General features: G+C 38.2%; 1 protein-coding gene across 1 annotated transcript in view; it reads right to left on the bottom strand.

Moving 5' to 3' along the window:
* TMEM165 (transmembrane protein 165) overlaps positions 1–19,841 on the bottom strand; it is a 30,138-nt gene extending 10,297 nt beyond the window's left edge. Inside the window, exons 1-4 of the mRNA XM_081303888.1 lie at positions 19,317–19,841; positions 6,072–6,297; positions 2,350–2,525; positions 1,649–1,831 (exon numbers count right to left, since the gene is read on the bottom strand). Of these exons, the coding sequence (XP_081160014.1) occupies positions 1,649–1,831; positions 2,350–2,525; positions 6,072–6,297; positions 19,317–19,517 (786 nt within the window). The 5' untranslated portion in view covers positions 19,518–19,841. The remainder of the gene's footprint in view (positions 1–1,648; positions 1,832–2,349; positions 2,526–6,071; positions 6,298–19,316) is intronic.
* Between the last annotated feature and the right edge of the window lie 938 nt (positions 19,842–20,779).

The raw sequence follows: 20,779 nt of genomic DNA, 5'->3' as shown, positions 1-20,779 counted from the left end.
ATGCAGCATCAACCCATGAAGTAGGTGATCCCCCTTTTCAAGTGAGGAAGTGCAGGGAAGTACAGCGATATGATCACACAATGAGACATGCCATGCTCTAAGAAGCATGGACCAAGTGTCCGGCATAGAGAGGGAGTCCAGTCTTGCCCGGTTACTGCCGCACAGAAGAGTGTATAGAAGAAACGCAGGGATTCTGCCATCAGAGCTCACCCTGCAGAACCTCCCACGTCCACCACATACATGGTCACTTACTTTCAAGTCCCAATTCTGGCAATCTGAAAGTCAACAAAAGACTAGAAATCAAGAAGAATACAGATACAGCCAATAAAGTGACATTTTAAAACAAAGTTTGTCTTACAGGAATTGAAAAATAGAGATCCTTTCTTCTCTTTCCCCCTCTTCCCAGAATATAGCATTTGAGACTTCTCTGACAAAATAGCCTTTCCCCAGCTATCTTAGTCCTGGCCCTCAAAATGCTTTATATTTTAAACTGCAGCCTATGTTAATAAACTTATTCTTTTATGAAGACATTTCCAAGGATTTAAAAACTATTTTAATCTGAAATTGTACAATTGGATATAAATATAGATAAGTATACTAGTTAAAATCAAGAAGAGCCTGAAAAGTAATTGCAACTTCCATTCCATAACCCTCTCCTCAGTAAATCTTGATAAATCTATGTGAACATTAAAATATTCTGTCTATTCCCCTCAAAAGGAAGAAAGGATAAGTAAGAAACTAAACCAACAAGTATCTTTAAAATAAGAGGCATTCAACAACTATGAACAAAACAGAGAAGAAAGGGCTACAAAGGCAGATGGCCTCGGTCTGGTCCTCGCCCTGCCTACCAACCAACTCCTGTCGTCACCCAAGTCACCCAATTTCTCTGGGCCTCAGGTTATTTATCTTTATTGAGTAAAGGCTGGAAAGAGATGAACTGAGGTCTCTTGTATCTCACCATCCTAGCACTCAATAATCTAGAGCTAAGACATAACAAAAATTTTCTATACAGAAACAACTCACCCATTATAGTAGTGCCCAAAGATAAACACTGTCAACATTCTGATTTCCTTAAGTGCTTTTTGTTCTTTGAATACCTTTTAAAATTTCTGTCATTAAAATGATGTTGAAAAGTGCATAATCCAAGAGCTACATAAAATTTGTGGATAACTGAATCAATTCTTTATTAGAAAGTTCAGTCTGTTTCTAGTTCACTCAGTTATAATAAAAACATAAGTAACCTGTGCAACACTCAATTATTTCTTCAGTATAAGGAATAGAGAAACCAAAATTTACACACTTTAAAAGGCCATAAACATTTACTTCCAAACTGGACTTCAAAAATATTAGGACAATTTATATTTTCAACAAGCATATACAGGCAGGTTCTGAAAAAAGCAAGCAAGCCAAGCCAAGATGGCCATAACTTTTGGGAAAATCGGGGAAAAGGACCAAGCAAGGGGAAAAAAAGAGAAAGCAGTTAAATTTGGATTTAAAAACTTCATCAGACTGGAAGCAGAAACAAGAAGGCTCATATGAGATGATTAGAGAGTCTAACATGGGAAACAACTCGCTGGCCACTGACACTGAGCAAAGTCACTTGATTGTATTTACTTTTAATATAATCATAGTATTAAGTCTCACCCACCTCTCTAGCTGCCAGAACAATCGTAGTGAGTTGAGAGCGATCTCCCCATTCTGCTAAGAATGTTAGTGTAAGAGCTTGAACAAAAATGGGTGAAATAAAATGCAGCCACTTTTTCTGAGGTATTGTTGTGCTTGTACCCGTTTCAACATCTCCTGGTCCATTTAAGAGTTTGGTTCGTTGAAACTAAAACAAAAAATTACATCAACACTGGGAATCAATAGAAAAGGCACAAAATCATTATTATTTTATTTGCTAAAGTTCTATGAAATATGTTCCAAAGAAACTAAATTTCTGTGACCCCAATTTCTCCTTTGATTTCATGTACTAATATATGTTATATTCTCAATTCTTCTGTTCCTCAGTAAAACAAATCAAATGGCATTTATTGATCACTTACTATCCTAGATGCTATGGAAGGAACATGTAAAATGATAAAATATAGTTCCTGCTTTTCAGGAGCTATAATCAATCTAATGAAGGAACTTGATTGCCAGGTTTGGTATTCATCTCTACTTCCTTTCTTACCACATTCACACTAACCCAGAATTCTATCACCATCAGCTTTAAGAAGGGAAGCTGATCAAAACAAGATATTTTTTTGTAGCTCAGACACAACACGTGGCCACTGAAAAACCCTGAATAGTGCTTATTCCTCACTGAGTGCCTTTTTGGCCCAGATATTTAACAGTGCTATAACTTACTTCTTCATCCTTCTTCTTTAATTCTGCTTGAACTTCTTCCAGTTCCTCTTGACCCTCATCTGGGCTCATCTTCAAGCCTTCCCGAAGCATTCTAATGCCAAAAATGGCAAATAATGCAGTTGAGACATAGTATGTGTACACCCTGGGGATGACGGTGGTGGCATAGCCAAACAGAACTGAAAGAAAATGCCAACAGTGTGTCCCGTTAACTGGCCTTACCACAACAACCAAAGACAGGGTTAACATAACTTAGCACTGTTAAAGAAAAGATGGTTCACATTAGCAACTACTGTAATAACCTTAAACAACTCCATCTTTTCCTCCACCAATACTGAACCTTTAAGTCTAACCATGGCCCTCACACAGCTTACTAAGACATCAATGGCATAGTTGAAGATGGCATATTGACCTTCCCTCCAGACCTGTTCAGCCAGGGTCTGGCTTGCCACTTATGTTGTACAGGGCCTAGGACTTGAGGTAGGCTAACTTTGATGCCCTATAAGGATTCTACAGCCTGAAGCCACACCCCTTTCAGATGTAGGTATAATTTCTTAATTACAAATCTTTAAATGATTCAAACTCTGCTCCTTTTTAACTCTTTAAAATAAGTTTTATATGATTCTTTTAGTTATATTAAATATTAGGATGCATTTTGACATAATCACAAAAGCATGGAATATAATTTGCTCTAATTCAGTCCCCAGCACTCCCCCTCTGCCCCTTCTCTAAAGCTCTTTATGCAATTTATTTATATATTTTTTAATTAGTATCTTGTAGATATACTTGATGATGTGATTCACTGTGCTATATTCATACACACACACACACACACACACAAAAAAAAAAAAAAAAAAAAAATTCAGTCAGATTCATTCCACTCTTCTTCTCTATTCCTGACCTACCTTCCTCCCCACTCAATCCCGTTCATCTACTCTACTGATTTTTCCTCTATTTTGATGAAATCCCCTCTTTTTCCCCCTTTTCTCTCCCCATCCCCTTATTTTGGGTAATAAGTATGTTTTATAAAAGAAAACTAGAAATTCCTTATAGATATGTGTGTATACATACATAAAAACAAAATAGACATATATTTTCTAGATATGTCCACTGAAAAGCAAGAAACAAAGATCGAGCCACTAAATGACTCCTCAAGGCTCCTTAGTCAGAGAAATTGTCTATTCCAAGACTGGGCAGACAAAGTTCAAGATGAACCTGCAATATTTTGTTATACTAGAAAGTAAGGAAAAGCAAAAACAAAAGAGGATATCACAAGGCCCTAGAGACAGCTTGAAAGGGCTCCCACTGGCCAAATCTGGGGCAGTATAGCAACACACCAGTTTAATAATTAAAATCACTAGAAAAAAAGGAGTTAAAGAGCCTATATTGAACAGGCAAACAAATGGCACTTGCTTATAGAATTCCAAAGCTCACTGTTAAATGTGAATCAAATACTGGAATTACAAAGTCATCAATTTACAAGCATAGAGGAAAGGTTTACATCATCCCAGAGTCACCCTAAATCTATGGGGAAACTGTCACAAGTAATAGGGTATTTGTACTGTCTTCAAGTGACTCCCTATAGAGAAAAAACAGAAACAAAAACAGAGCACCAGAGAAATTTGAACTAGGTGATCAAAATGAACATCCCAATAAGGGGAAAATGGACATTGTGTGCTTTTCAGATGGGCTACCGTTCGAGGGACACAGTATCATCTATAGTTTTCTAGTCAAGAATGCATAACTTCAGCTAGGTAATCCCAGTGACTTGAGAAGCTAAGGCAGGAAAACTGAAGTTCAAGACAAGCCTCAGCAACTTAGCGAAACCCTGTCTCAAAAATTAAAAAGGGCTGAGGATGCGGCTCAGTGGTCGAGTGCCCTGAGTTCGATCTTCATACCAAAAAAAATCTATATATATATTTCAATTTAAATTTCAGTTTAAATTTGGCATAGATTTACTTTTGATAAACTAATAACTATAACTCAATCCATAAGAGATTTAACAAAAGAAACTTTTAATTTCTTTCAAAGTTCAGTATTAAAGTTATATTTTTATTGCAAATATATGTAATAGAAGGATTCATTTAAGATTTTTCAAGCAAAACCTTACCATTAAGTTAACCTTATCATCATAAAACTCAATAAATAAAAATAATTATAGGAAGAAAGTTTAAATCAAATAAATAAATGAGCCAAATAAATTTCCAACTCTCAAAAAAGAGTTTATGTCAAGCTGGAATTGGGTATATTTCAAAACACCATAACAGTTTTATTTTATAAAATATATGAGACACTAGACCTTTGCTATTCCTTCTTAAATTTGCAATGAAAAATTTCAGATAAGTTCAGTGGCAGGGGGAGGCATAATTTTTCAAAATTATTTTCAAGACTACACAGGAAAAAGGTGTGCCACTCCCTGATACTATTTCAAAAAGTAAAGGTGAAAAGTGCTGTCAGCACCAGTGGCTAGAGGATGATGCAAAAGGGTTGGGACAGAAGACAGACACCATAGCTGAGGAGGAACCGAACACACAGAAGACGCTGGGACAAATATCCATAAGCCCAGAGTAGGAAGGGCACAGAGATGACAGCCTCTTGGCCCCCTTGAAGCAAATGCTTCAACAAAAGATTTCTCTGATACTATTCAAACTCATTCCAAATAAGTGACGTCACCATTTGCAATTCTCTCCTATTCGTATTTACCATCACAGGTACTTGCCTTCAAGGAGAAACTGTTTTTACTATGAAAAATTAATAATTCCCTTATTAATTTCCAAAAAGTGATAAGCATTCAAATTGTTTTAATTGTTAAAAAACTCATTTATATGTTTATAAAGACATAATCTTTAACAAGTATTCAGGCATCTCATAGCCAGAAAATAATTTATTCTGCACTTTCAAAAATGAGTTTCATTATGATAAATCTAAAACATTGGTGAGGAAAGAGAGGTGAGTGGCAAAGCACTCTAAATAAAACATCTCACTAATATAGACCAGAGCCCACAGTGTAAGTGGACATCATTATTTCCATTTTAGAGATGGGAAAACTAAATATCAAAGAGATTAAATAACTTTTGTGAAGCTAATACATTGCAATTCAGACTCAAATACAAGTCTGGCTCAAAGGGGAAAAGCTCAATATTTTCCAGCAAACCATGTGGCTTGAGGTATCTTTTGAATGTAGAGACCATACTTTGTTCAGTTATTTTGGCATTGACTTCTGATACTCTAATGTTTTGAAAAAGTAATGCCCATAAAGTAGTATATCAAACAGCAGCACATGCAGGGAGTACCTGACCATAATGGATAAAAACAGCTTAATATCACAATAAACTAAAAGCTATTTCTCACTGATTACCTCCCTAAATGTCCTTCAACAGGAAAATATGCAATTTTTTTGTTGTTTCTAGAATCCTATTTCTAAAATATCAAATATAAATAAGCTTATCCAGATTGAAAAAAAAAAAAAAGCTGAAACAGAATAAAAGTAAGGATAAAACATCACTGAATAAGTGATGAGGGAGTATGCATCTTGGCGGTGAACAGCAAAACATTTCATTTTAAAAGTGAGATGTGGCATTTAAGAATTTATGTACTGACATCATTTGCTGACTAATTTCTAGACTATAAAACACATTCCAATATAACTGGCCCAGTGATTCAGTAGTCAATGCCTCACACAATGCTTTCCATTCACTCACCTCTCACTGGGGGAAAACACTCACCTGACAAGCAGGTCATCAGGGCCAAGGCAAGCATAGCCCCAGCCAGCACCGTCAATCGGTTATAGCGCATCGCCATGATGGCTGCTATGAAAAATGTCTTATCACCCAATTCAGACACAATGATGACTGATATGGCAGCGACAAATGCATGAATAAATCCCAAATTGGTTTGGGTAGCTGGGTCTTCTTTATTTGTGTGAACTGGGGCTGCTGGTGTAAATCCTTTCTGGAAGAAAAAAAATAATTATTAAATAATTATTAGTTACTTTTTGAAATAAATTATTTAACATTCTTTTATTTTACATGTGAATAAGATTCTTTTTTTTGGTCATGGTCATATTTATCACTTTCAAAGTCAATGGTAATGATGATGACCTTTGATGGTCGATCCTACAATGCAGAGCTATGTAAAAATTCTCCAAACTGATTTAAAGAAAATATAGACCAGCTATGTTCAAACATTAAAATTACCTTATTTTCTAAGTATCTGTTATCTGAGATTTAGTTCTTAGCTATGTCCCATTAAATTTTTATTAGTAACTTGGGTGGAAGTCCCAGGTATGATTATCAAGCATTCAAGTGACATGAACTGAGGGACAAACTTGAACTGAAACACTATAAAATTAACAAAGTAGGACCCAAAAGCTCTCACAGTCTATATTAAGAATTGGCTAAGCTGGATGCCATGACACATGCCTGTAGTTCCAGCAACTTAGGAAGACTCTATCTCAAAACAAAAAATAAAAAGGGCTGGCAATGTAGCTCAGTGCTAGAATGCTCTGGGTTCAATCTCCAGTACAGGAAAAATAAATAAATAAATTTAAAAAAGAGTTGGTTTTAGCTAAGACAAGGTTTAATATAGATCGATGTGTACATGGTCCCACAATTAGGTCTAAAAAATTCTTGAAGGTAATGTGGCCTAATAACAAGACAAACCATAGTCTTGGTTGGCAGGAAGTTGAAAATGTGTCAAAGTTTCAAAAAAGGCAATAAGCATTGTGCTTTAAGGAGTTAATGGCAAGCCCCATAGTATTCTACACTGCTTGGCCCTTCCCCAAAGTGCTGTACACAGTTCTGAGGTCCCACTCTTGAAAGCATCATCCTCTGAAGATCACCCAAGATGGAGAGAGAATCTAAAACCAGGGCTTGGCAAGCTCTGTGGAGGCCAACGCAGCCTGTTTGAGAAAGGGATGTTTTTACCTATTTAACAGGATGTAAAAATATAAGAAATAGGGAAGAAGGGAGGTTAAGAGATGGGAGAAGGAGAGAGGGAAGGAAAGAAATAAGATTACACAACAGTGATCTCATGTAGCCAGCAAAGATGTAACCTGCAAAACCTAAAATACTGTCTGGCCCATTACCAAAAAGTGTATTGGCTTGGACTCTAAGACAATCACAAGAAACCAGGAAAGAGAGTAATTGGTAAAGTCTGTTGTTAGTCTATCCCCTCTATATAGTCCCAAGAGGCAGAAGTAAAAAAAAAATTATAGGTGCAGGTTTCAGATTAATTCAGAGAAAAGATTCCTATTCAAAAGAGCCACTCAAAGCTGGAAGGGGTGTAAGAGAAGATGGGAACTTCCCTTCTCAATGTCCGAGTGCCAGGGAAGGGAACCACCACTTCCAAGAAACTGACTTCACTCTGGTTCTCAACCAGGACACCTAAATCTCCAAGAGGGCAGCTGGCAATGTTTGGAGACACTTCTGGTTGTTACAAATGAAGGGGAACAACTGGTATCTAGTGGGTAAAATCTAAAAGCAGAGATACTGCTAGATATCCTACAATGCACAGGACTTCCCCCTCAACAAAAAATTATATATCCAAAAATTATACACCCAAGATAGTTCCCAGGTTGAGAAACACTGGGCTAGATAACTCACTTCGACCCTAAGAGCTTATCTTTGATTAATTTTTAAAGCTTACCAATCTCTACAAATCCAAGACATAAAAAAAGAAACCTGAGAACATAAGTTGTTTTGGAAAGGTAAAAACGAAGTAACATGTTTTACATAAGGTTAAGGTCCTTGAAGGTCCTGATCAGAGATATCAAAAGGGTAAAATCCTAAATTTATAGTGTACATGTCATTCCTTAACACACAGCATAAAACTTCACTTCAAAACACCATGGTACAAATAAGAAAAATTTAAGTATTACTCAGATTAGACCTCTGAGCTAAAAACTGGGGTAATTTAACAACTGATAAAAAAAACTTTCTCAGCCTTGGCAGTCAGCTCTAGATTGTGCATGTACCATCTTAAGGGCTTCCAGGTTCTCTACATCACCACCAGTTCTCTACACCACACTATCCAGTGTGCCTTTAAAAATGAGGCTCTGGTCTCTTCTGATACCCTAGCATTAAGCATCCCAAAGACACATGCATTTCACCTAGGCTCTACCTAACATAATGCTTTCCTGCTGAATAAGCTTTTTATATGAAAAAAATTCATTGTAAAATTTCAAAATCTTAAATTGAAGGAAAATTTGAGGGATAAATATATACAATTTATGATCAATTAACACTAAGGTCAAAAAGAAAATGTTTACTTTTAAAATCAAATCACAATAGTGATCAAAACTACATATTTCCATGGTTTTATAATTCCTAGCCACAACACCTTGGCTACATTATTTAGTTTCTGTTCCTCTGTGAGATGTGGAGGATAAAATAAAACTTGAGACTACAAGAAAACTACATATTCTTAAAAACCTTCCTATATAGAGAACATAAGAAAAGTTAATTTATAGCTTTTGTTGCGTAGAAAGCCCTAGATAGCCAAAATCATATTGTTAAATATGATCCTGGTGATAAAACCCTATGACAACTGGAGACTGGAGCAGGAGGATCACCAAGTTTGAGGACAATCTGGGCAACCAAGCAAGACCTTATCTATAAATAATAAAAAAAGAGCTGAGATACAGCTCAGTGGTAGAGTGCCCTGAGTTCAGTCCTCAATACTGCCAAACGAAGAAAGAAAAAAAAAGCAAACAACAACAACAAAACCAAAACAACTGGAGACAAAAAGTACCAGGGCATTGTGATGACAGAAGATTGTTTAAAATAAAAATATTATAAAAATACTGGAAGGGTTGGAAAATTATCAGTTATCATTCACTGGCTGCTTACTATATACAAGGATCATTTTCTCTGCTCTACGGTCACAGCGGTAGAATCCTTAGCACTGGAAACAAAAGGTCTGGGTTCATATCCAAGGGTTTACCATTTACTGTGACTTTGGGCCAGTAAGTAAACTTTCCTGTGACTCAAGTTCATCTCTAAAGTAAGAGGTAACTATGCCCCAGGATTGCTGTGAGCTAATGAATGAAGTCCTTAAGATGGTGCCTAGCACTCAGTTTTTGTAGCATCACACAACATGACCAGCTTATTTATCTTCATGAAACTAATTATACCATGTTGCTACATTTTAAAACATAAAAAGAAGTAAAATTATTTGAACTATTTTAACCCAATACCACTAGACTACTATTTAAATTGTAAGCAATATTTTAAAAATTACTAATGAAATGTTTTTTTTTTCATACTGTCAATTCTAGTGTACATGACACATGGCTCATGGCTACAGTACTGGCAGTGCAACCTGAGAGTCTGCCAAGCTTCTGCTTACCACAGGCCCTGAGTGAATCACACAGTCCCACGGTTCTGACCTCCTTTTCATTATGGTCCTATTAATCAAGATTCCTCAAGAGATGGGGAGGGGTGGGGACAGAGGTGTAGGAAAGCCAGTGGAATGAGGACATCATTACCCTAGATACATGTATGATTGCACAAATGGTATGACTACATCATGTACAGAGAAATGAAAAGTTGCACTCCACTTGTGTACAATGAAATGAAACGGATTCTGCTGTCATGTATTACTAATTAGAATAAAAGTAAAAATAGACTCCTCAAGAGACAACTCAAGTAGAACCTCTTGAGCAAAGCCTACCCCAGTAACTTCAGCTGTTAATGATCCTGCACCCCCTAAAATAAAACTCTACACATACTATAGGCAGTAAGTCACAGCAGAGACAGGAAAAAAACTAAGTTTAAGATAGAAACACTCAGGAACTCACCTTTTTGTATTAGAAACATGTATAAATGTAATGCTATCAATAGAAACTATTAAATGGTAAATCCATGTAACAATAGTATGGAGCTAAAAGATGTTCTATATATACTAATATAGAAAAATCATTAAGATGCTTCAAATATATGTCTGTAGTCATCATAATGGGGGACGCATGTAATATATAATATGTATACAACTGTAAATATGGACCAAATCTCAAGAAACAGTAATGGATGTTTCGAAGGAAGGAATCAGAATAACTAGGAGTCAGCAAACTTTTTCTTAATCAAATATTTAATAGCTTCATGGGCTACTTAGTTTCCATGGTAACTCTGCTGCTGCAACTTGAAAGCAGCTGTAGGTGATACCTGAGTATTGCTGTGTTGAAATAAAACCTTATTCACAAAAACAAGCAGTTAGTGAAAAACTGATCCCTGAACTAGAATTCAAGGGGAAAAAGCAGCATATTTCTCACTATAGGTTTCTCTCTACCTTCTAGATTTTATCATGCACACAATTATAGACATGAAGTGCATCACTTCAAAAACCTCTTAACCTAGCCTCTTATTCCAGCTCTTGGAGATCATTCCTTGCAGTCTAAGGCTGGCTTCAGGCAGGTCCAACCTGAAAGCACACTGTTCTGCACTTAAGTTTTGCTACCTGGGCATGTGGGGAGTTAATGGTGGGTAACCTTTGACCAATTAGGGAAGTCGGTTGTGAGATTCATTTCATAAGGCTTGAAGGTCTCAGTGGAATGCAGTACTAGTCACTCTTGGTGCAGCTAACTTGAACAAGTATTCATCTCCTATCCTGTACTGGCAATGGGAAAGAATGCAAGCATGTTCTGAGACCAGGCAGTAAGCCATCAGATGAATGACTGGACGAGATGAGAAAAGATATTGGGTGTAGACTGAAAATGTTATGGTTATAGTCTAACTTTGGAACAACAGTATAAGACATAGGCACTGTGTCAAATAATCAGAGCAGAGTTGAGAATACCAGCTACTGGACCAATTAATTAGGAGGTCAGCTGCATAACACCAGTGCTGAGGACAAATCAGAGAAGAAAGAAAGTATACATATGATAGAAAGGAAAAAACAAATCAATGGGCCTTTAAAGAGAGAGAGTATAGGATCAGAAATAGCTTTGAGTCTCACTGAATGAGAAAAATATTAGTAACTCCTAAAAGATAGGTGGGAAAAAGGAATCAGATTGGTTTCAGATATGGTTTCAATTTGAAGTGACATGGAGCATTTCAAATGAGGTTTTCTAAAAGGTCTCAGAAGTGGCTCTTATTAAGACAGGACAGCCTCACAGTTGTACCTGGTTGCTGCAACCTCAATTAGCTGAAACTTTGTAAGTAGATGTGATTTCCACAAAAGGCAGAGATAACTCAGAAAATAAGTCTTAAGATTAAGCCTACAACAGTTCTGTTGTTCCCCAGACATGGAAAAAACAAGGTAGGATTTACAGTGTTCCTCTTGAATTACCTTCATCTTCAGGTTGGTCAACTCAAGGAAAGAGAGCTGTCTCATTTGTAGCATTATGTAGTCATGTCTTTCAAAGTTCACAATGCCTTTAAATTTGACTCTCATCTATACCCTAAGATTAATTTCCAGCCTATTTTCCAGCTCCATCTGTCAACATGGCCTGGACTTATCATTTCTTATCCTGAGTACTTCTCTATTACTTTAAGCTTGGTTACATTTTAACACTTGGAGGTAATATGATATCATTTTTCTGTGTTTCTAAAAAGGAGGGAGCTTCCCACATTATTTATGTCTCAACATACTCATATGATATTCATTTAGGGATCTGAATCCAAAACCACAATAGCTCTCATTTCAAATATGGAAATTCTAAACAAATTATTTTCTGAATCTCCATCTCTTAATCATTTGCAAACTTCATGCTCTACTACACATGCCAAATCTAAGAGAAATACTTGAATAATTCTTGTGGCTTTACTTTGCCATTCCAACCATTCATGAACCTAACAGACAGTTGAACTTTTTGAAATGTTCAAAGTAAAAAGGCACACTCATATTTTTCTTATATAAATAATGCCTGAACATCTTTAAAAGCATATTAGTACCAATAGCCTGAAGAGGAAAGGGGATGTTAGTAGAAACTCATTACTCTGAATATTCTGGTGAGCATGCTTCATATATATATATAAAATGATATTCTGTAGAATTTAACAAAATAAGTATATACTATCCATTCTATCCCTAAACTACAATCCTTACTGGATTGTTTTGCATATATTTTCTATTCCAGCATAACTGACCTATAGCCTTAGTATTAATGTCTGCAAACTGTTCTGACACACTAAACGTCATTTTTTACTGAACCAGTTTTCAGCGATCTGTGTGATGGTCAGTTTTATGACCACCAAGGCTAGGCAACAGCCCCTGGTTAAGCAATCCCACATTAAGTGTGCTACAGCAATGCAGGTCTCTTGCAGATGTGATTATAGTCCACGAATAGTTGGTTTTCAGTAAGAGAGTTTACTGTTTACTTGAGATTATCTGAGTAGACTGCATTCAATCTTTTGAAAGGCCATATGACCAAAGCTGAGGTTCCTCTGCAAAGCACAAAGTACAACTGTTAAAGCAGCTTTAAGCCATGCCAGAGAATAATACCTTGCCTGCTGGATTGGCCTGCCCTATAGATAAGTAACTTGCCTGGTCATGCCTCACAACTGCCAAATTCTTGCAATAAATCTTTAAAAAAGCAAAAACAAAAAATCCCACAAACAATCTTAGAGAAGATATTATTTAGGGAAGGGGTTGAGGGTGGAGAAGGAAGAAACAAACAAAAACAGAAATAAAAATTGTCTTAAACAGCCAGGCACCAAGTACATCATTTACTGTACTTAACAGCAGGGACAGCTGCCATTAACTAGATACACCAGGTATTTTCATACATATTGTTTCACTTGCTGTTCAAAAAGTTATTAGCTCAATTTAACAGAGGATGAGAAACAGGCCCCAATGGTGTAGGACTCTTAAAAAATTCAAATCACAGTTAACAGTGTCAAATGAGAACTGAAAAGACCTGGACTTGGCAATTTGCTGTTATGGTACCCGGAATTTCAACAAAAGGGCAGGAGTGAAGCCAGATAGAAATATTAAAGCAAAGTTCAAAAGCAGCTAATTCCCTAATTAGAAGTTTGGTTTATAAAACTGAAGAACAGAAACTAATGCTGTCAAGTAGGGCTAAATGGATGGCTTTTTTTTTTTTCTTTACCAAAATAGGAGAAACCCGTGACTATATAGAAGCAGACAGGAAGAAAACAATGAAGAGAATAAAGGTATTAAAGAAGGAAAGTACTAGAGGACTTAGGAGAATAGGAACATAGTCACAGAGAGGAAATATGGAAAGGATGAATAGTTCTGTCCAAAGCACAAAAAAACAGCAGAAATTATGAGCACAGAAGGAAATATTTGGAAGCATACAGGAGTCAGATGCAGAGAGTACAATTCCCATTTAGTACAATTCCGATATTCAGTTACACAATAATCTACCAGAGAAAGTCATCAAATGCTAGTGTTATTTCTTTACTTTAATGTTTGAAACAGAAATATCTTAAGAACGGGACCAACAATTTGTAATTTAAAAACTTTGCTGAATAAAACTCTTTTCTACTACAATTTAATTCCAAATCAGAAAATTCTGTGTGTGTAGTCCTCATTTAGAAGGTATTCTTTTATGCTTTCTTGCTACTCAAAAGAAGGAAAAAAATGACAATCAATAAAGAAAAAAATAATTCCTATTCTGGCTCTAGAGTTCAAATTAACACAAATGCTAAAATGGATAGATAACCTGCACCAGAATCTCCATCTACATGATGAAACTTAGAGAAGATGCTTGCTTTGAAACAAAATCTAGAGCTTGCTACCTAGAAAAAAAAGACTATGTCCTTGCAAAAAAACCAAAGTTGCTCAACAAAAGTTATCAAACAAGAGGTGAAATTATTACTGTTATTTGTGGTGCTGGGGATTGAATCCATGCATGTGCAGCAAGCACTCTACTGAAATTATTTTTAAGTGTCAGAGGAAGATGCTTATCATTAGCTCAGAACTGTTTCCAACACTATTTTACTGATATGAATCTGAAAAGTTTTTTCAGAAGTTATAAAAATGTGCACAAATATACACATTGACTTAAAACAATGACACTATGGATAAGCCGGGTTTCAAGACTCAAATTGAAGACATAACTTTCAAATTAAAGATGTAACTCTGCATGTGTTGTACTGGAATTCAAACTCAGGGCCTCTTGTGTGCGAGGCAACCACTTACCACTGAGCTAAACTCTCAGCCCAAGATATAACATTTTATTTTAAATTTCTATTATGTTTTTGTATTTGTAGATGATTCAGCTTGTTTTTAAAATAACATTTTAGTAATGTTATGTTAATTCATGTTTAACATGTACGTTTGAAAAATATAATTAATGCTTAGCAATTTTATTCTTATGTTACCATTATATAATGCTTCATAAAGTTTAGAAGTATATAAAGTGCATGTAGTTTTCACTGAATTTTCTTTCTTCTTCTATCTCTTCTTCCTCCCACACTTCTTTTTTTTTTTTCTGGAATATCCAAGATTAAAATCAGGGCCTGTTGCACCCTAGACAAGTGCTTTATACTCAGTTACATCCCCAGCCCTTTTCATTTTGAGATAGGGGCTTGTTAGGTTACCCAAACTGACCTGAAACTTGCCATCCTCCTTCCTCAGCCTCTCAAGTAACTGAAATTGCAGATATGCACTAACACACTGGACTCAATTTTTCTTATTGAATTGCTTTGATGATAGGACACCATCAAATAAATTCAGTAATGTTAGAGTCTGTAAACAAGTCAGGATGGCACCTGGCATTTTGCCAGGGGGAGTGGTTTGTGAGGTGGCGCCAGCAAGCCATTAAGTGTGGAGATTCCTTATTGGTTGACTGATGTATCTAGTTTATGTTAATTAAGATAAGCTGTGTGGAATGTATATATACCCCTCCTGTCCTACAATAAAGGGCTCCCACTCCTGCTGTATCAATGTACACAAGTTGTTCGTCACCCACCCCTCGGTTATTTTGCTGCAGCCGGACTGCGGCACAGTAATCCAACAGAGAGGGTAATTATGAATATGTTAAAGTCCTCATAGGCAAGAGCCTCAATCCTAGTAATAAATCAGGAGGCCTAACTGAATGAAGCAGGACTGCAACTTAATAAAAATGGGGGAAATCTTAAAAGAACCTGTAAAAGGTGTTCTCATGATTAAAAGAGAATTTTTAAAAATGTCAAGTAACAATACAAGTAAAAATATGACAATGAGAACCTATACTGGGTCAGGCAATAGGATTTTTGCAGGCTTATCAACAGTGATCTGGCAACTGCAACCAGAATACTTCTCCTTTAGACTTTCAGAATATTCAGCAAATTATAAATTACCTTTATTAAATCTACCCCAACATAAAGGACTTATGCTTCCTATATATGTACTCTACCTATGGAAGGAATAAAGGTGGGGGGAACTTAAGTAGGTCACTAGAAACATAAACTGCATAGAAGAAAGGATCCAAGAGATACTTTTGAGATCCAAGAGTACTTTATTCCCACGGTTTGTAAATTGGAGTTTATTCATGACTTAAGTTCAGAGTAAATTCCTCCAATTTATTTTTAACCTGCTTATTAAACAAAAACATATCCACACAGAAAGCCCAATTTAGAAGTTCAGTCTCCTCACTTTAAAGCACCCTGTAAGATGCAACTACATGTTGACAATTCATCTTCCACTTCAATGCATGAATCTACTAAGGGATTTTTTTTCCCTTCATTTTTAGAAGTCCACTCACAGCTGCATAAAAAAGGTTAAATTTAAACATCTTGTCCCTTTAAAACACATACTATGTATAGATGCAAAGCCAGCTGAAACTCGATATTCAGCAATGCTGAACCCTTGTTTATGTGGCTATTAAACTGTACTTTGATCATTTTTTACCTCCATTAGGTAGACCAAAAAAGCAAATGATAGTTATATTGCATAGTTTAGAAAATATGTGAAAGAAAAAATTGTCAACATACTGTAGCACTGTAAATAAAAAGCTGAGCATCAAAAAATTAAGTGAAAATATATTAAAAACAAGGCAATTATATTTGCTATAAGAATTAAAAATAAATTCCTAACTCCAAAGGACCAAGAATACATGAAAATATTAGAAGGAAAAAAATAACATTATATTGGGCCTTTCCTTTCCCTCCCCACCCCTAGTTTTAAAGACAAAGATCTTTCTGACCACTCATATATGGTCACTAGACATGTTTCTGCCACTGTGGCCTCTATTTTTACATGGCTGCACTTTTCCCAGCTCCCTAAAAAGGGTTATTAATAGCTATAACTACTATTAATATCTACCACTAGTCTTCTTAAAAATCATGACTCAAACTTCAACAAAATGCCTAAAAGTTACTCATTCATAAATCTCACTCTCACAGTTACTTAACCCAAAATAGTTGTTATTTTAAAATAAACTTCTGATACTTAGTTAAATGACAATGGGCTAAATGATGAACACTAAGAATAAAGTTCATTAATCAGCTCAACTTCAGAAGTATATGTGAGGAGGGACATCAGCTGAGCCAGGGAGTGACAGGCATAGCTGTCTGAATGGCAGCCCCACTCCTGACCCATGGCTGAGCAGGGAGGGTAGACAAAAGAAGAGGACAGAGAAGCCCACTCCTCACTTCCCCTGCTCCAATAGAGACCCTGACTTCTCATGATGGTAAATGATTTACACTTCTTTTATACCTCTGACTTGATTTACACTGCACATCTCTGTCATCATGGTATGTTTATTACTCTTGAGTTCAAATGCTTCTAATCTTTTCTTATGCTTTTTTTTTAACTTTACAAAAAATCCCAGAATTAACAACCATATAACCAGCTAAAGCTAAAAGTTTTAAACCCAACACCAATCTATGAATGGATATGACCTCATTTCAGGCAACAGGTGATTAATACCTGGTTTTTCTCAATTTCATCTAGCAGATCCTTCAGCAAATGAGAGAGAGACTAGACAGATACAATTAAAAATATTTTCTGTTGAGTTCACTTCATAGTTTTTCCATAGAATGATTTAATAACTGCTAGAAACTTGAAATGTAATTACTTTAATTCACTCACAGAAAATTACTCAATAAACACCAACAGGCAAGGCCTTATGGGAGAGACAAAGATAAGATATAATCATGGCTCTCCAGACACTAAAAAGCTAACAGGGGCAGATGAAACATGTACACAAATTAAGGGAACCCAAGGTAGCAGGATGTAACTGTAAAGATAGAAACAGAAACAAAAGGCTAAAGCACCCCATAAAGGGGAAAAGGAAAGCCAGGCATCAGGATCAAAGACCTGTATCGGCCCAATATCCAACCAACCATTAAAATCCATTAATAAATAAATAGGTTAAAAGAGCTCTGGTTTGATACAATGAACGCTTAGGACACCTGGTAAGACTCTGAAACCTGAATTTTAATTCTGGTTCTGCTGAGAATGAACTTCTTAGCTCTGAGACATTAAACATCACTCTTTCCAAATCTAGTTTTCCCCATCCATGAATAGGAAATGGCACCTGCTCTACCTGCTGAACAGCAGTTTTGAAGATGAAATCAGCTCCCAGAATCTAAAGTTCCCTGTAACTTTAAATCTCTTCAGAGGTGGCTAGTTATTCAACTTCTTCCTGAGTACTTCCAGTGAAGAGAATTTCATTATTTCTCAAAATTGATTACTACAGTTTGGACAGCTCTAATTCTTAGAAAGTTCTTGATGTGTTGAAACCAAAATCGGCCTCTCCGAAATTTCTATCCTCAGGTAATACACAGAAAAACAAAACAGCAAAAAACTGGAAAAGCCAAACAAGGTAACATCCAATGATGTGAATAAATGAAATTTTAGAGAAGGCGACAGAGCAGGTATCTGCAGGTTCTTGAAAGTGGGAAAGGTCTGACCCACAGGCTTCATACTTTAGTCTTTCTTTTAGAGAGGTCTTTTGTTTGGGAGAGACCAGAAAAGATCACCTGGCATGTCTGAAAGCACCACTGAAACATTTTTTTTTTTTTTTAATAGTACACCATATGAGCAAGGGAGTGGTTGTGCAAAAGCCTGGTGGTTAGCTGGAGCCAGAACGTTTAGAAACCTGAATATCCATTCCACAAACAAGGCTGCACTGAAATTACTATGCAGGGACAATTCACTGAAGATTGCTGATATGATGGTAGAATTCAATGTTTAGAAAAAGTAGGTGCAGATGGGCTGAATGGAGACTAGGGGAGATAAAATGGAGGCTAGGGATGGGCAGCTGGACCCCAAACTAGCCCTACTAGGGGAGATAAAAGGTCCAGAACTTGAGAGCTGAACAGGAAATGGAGAGCGCGCCCAAGACTGAAAGAAGAAAATTCTTAATTGTTGCCAAGTGAATGAGAAAGGAGTGATTCTCTTGAAGCGGATTTAAAAGTTAGTTTACATCTATTTAGGTAAGGACAATCAAAACACAGATTCTGGTTTACTAATAAATTTAGTTTTGACACCCCACACTGCTCTATCAATCTATACTACCCCAGAGTGATTATTCCTCCGCGTTCCTGAGGGCCACTCCCGGCAAACCATGCCACGTTGTTAAAAAGTGAGAGTCGGGGTACATAATCCACACACACTGAATTTGTCAAAACCCACAGGTCTGATAAGCAGCTTGAATATGCTGTTTCAATAACGAAATGGCCGATGTGATCATCCTTAGGGAATTAAAAAATTCTCCCAGCTGCCAAAAACTTTCTACTGGGGATCCGCATTTCCAGTTTTTCCAGTATAACACATCTGATCGAGACGCGGATTCCGAGCAGCATCTAGGTCCGCGGAACTGAAGGTACACTCGGCAGGCTCTCCGCTGGCTCTCCCTCTCCCTTCCCCCATAAGGAGCTGGGCGAGGCCTGGCCTCACCCGGAGAAGAACGCAGAGGATCGCCTTCCTCCTGGCGAGCCGGGGCGGGCTCCCCTCCCCCAGCCGGCGCCGGGGCGATGGGCGGCGCTCTCGCGGGCCTCGAGCCTGGTACCCAGAGCAGCCGGCTCCGCAGCCGCGTGCGCCCCATCCCCCTTCTGCCCAGCTCGGCCCGGCCCGCTCACCTCGGCCCGGGCCGGCTCCGGCCCCTGCACGCCTGCGGGCTGCGGCTGCAGCTGCTGGGCAGCTGCCGGCGGTTCCTTGTTCCGGTGGCTAAGGTCTTCCTCCGGACCGGCCCGGACCCCGACCGCGGACCACAGCAAAGGAACCAGCAGGAGCAGAAGCATCCGGGGCGCCGATGCGCGGCCGCTCCCCCGGGCCGCCATCCCGCCCGCCCAGCCGCCCGCGCACGGGCACCGCAGGAGGAAGTGCCGGTGACGGTAAGCTGCGACCCGGAGCCGTCTGGGCGGCGCGTCCGTCAAGCCCCGCCGCCGCTCAGTGAGCAGCCCGAACCATGCGGGTGGTGGGAGAGGACGGGGAGAGGTCAGAGGCAGGCCGCGTCCGCAGCAGCACCACGGGCAGCCACTCTCACCCGCCGAGGCCACACGACTCCTCTAACTGCCTCCGTGCGGCCGTGCCCCAACTCCGGGCCCCGCCCCCTATCCCTGATGGGCTCCCATTGGCCCGGCGTCCGCCTCGGCGTCGTGACGTCCTCGGGCAGGTTGAGGTGCGGCTCGCACGCCCCTCCCATTGGACGCGGCACTCAGGCAGGTACCCAGAGCGGGTTGACAGTTCCCTGTGGGCATCTTTCCCGCACCCCATCTGGAACCCGGCTCCCCCCTCTGTGCCTCACTGTCCCAGGACTGTTCAGCTATTACTTATGCTTCCTTTCGCGACTTCGGCCTTAATATCCCGACCCGCCTTTGCCTACTCTCGACCTTTCTTAGATGTTAAATTAGTTCCAGCGCCGCTAGTTACGTGGCACTTTCCTGCAGGAACTGTCACACCCCTGCGGGTTGGGCGTGTCAACCTACTGCACAGAACGTTCTCAAGGATTCAGAATGCTGTTTTTTGAGCTTTGTAATAGGATTCAGAAATAGATTTTAAAAATTTCAAGCCTTTTTAAAAGATGTTATTGCCCATAAATAGCCCCAAAGCCAAACTATCTGACTGGTCCTGGAATACCTTTCCGTTTTGGAGGTTTTGTGCTGCACCTTGGACTGGTCCCTTAAAACGTCTGGCTTTTGAAATTGAATCTTGAGCACTTTTGCACGATGGAGGTCGAGGTGGGCAAGGCTAAAAGACATGAAAGAATAATTGGTAGGCTCGAGAATTTATTTATATCTTATGATAAAGAGAAGTTCAGCTACTTAGTTACCAAAACTTCAAGAGATCCAGCCCCTGGTTTTAAAAACGAATAGTTTTAACCATGTACCAGGCACTATTATAAGTACTTTACATATATTTTCATATGTTGAATCTGTACAGGGCAAAGAGGTAAGGAAGTTTATGACTAATGGAACAAGAAATTAATCCTCCAAAAAAGTCTTTGGCAAAGGGTGCAAATTTGCTTTGAATTAATTGATGATAACATTTTGTCATGTGTGTTGGTAAAGCTGTTGTTCATCTTGTTCTTCCTGTTTGTAAT

The sequence above is a fragment of the Spermophilus citellus genome, assembly GCF_964194105.1.
Source record: "Spermophilus citellus genome assembly, chromosome: 8".
Lineage (NCBI taxonomy): Eukaryota > Metazoa > Chordata > Mammalia > Rodentia > Sciuridae > Spermophilus > Spermophilus citellus.
Note: the sequence above shows the minus strand (reverse complement) of the source record. Positions and strands in the feature narration are given on the sequence as shown.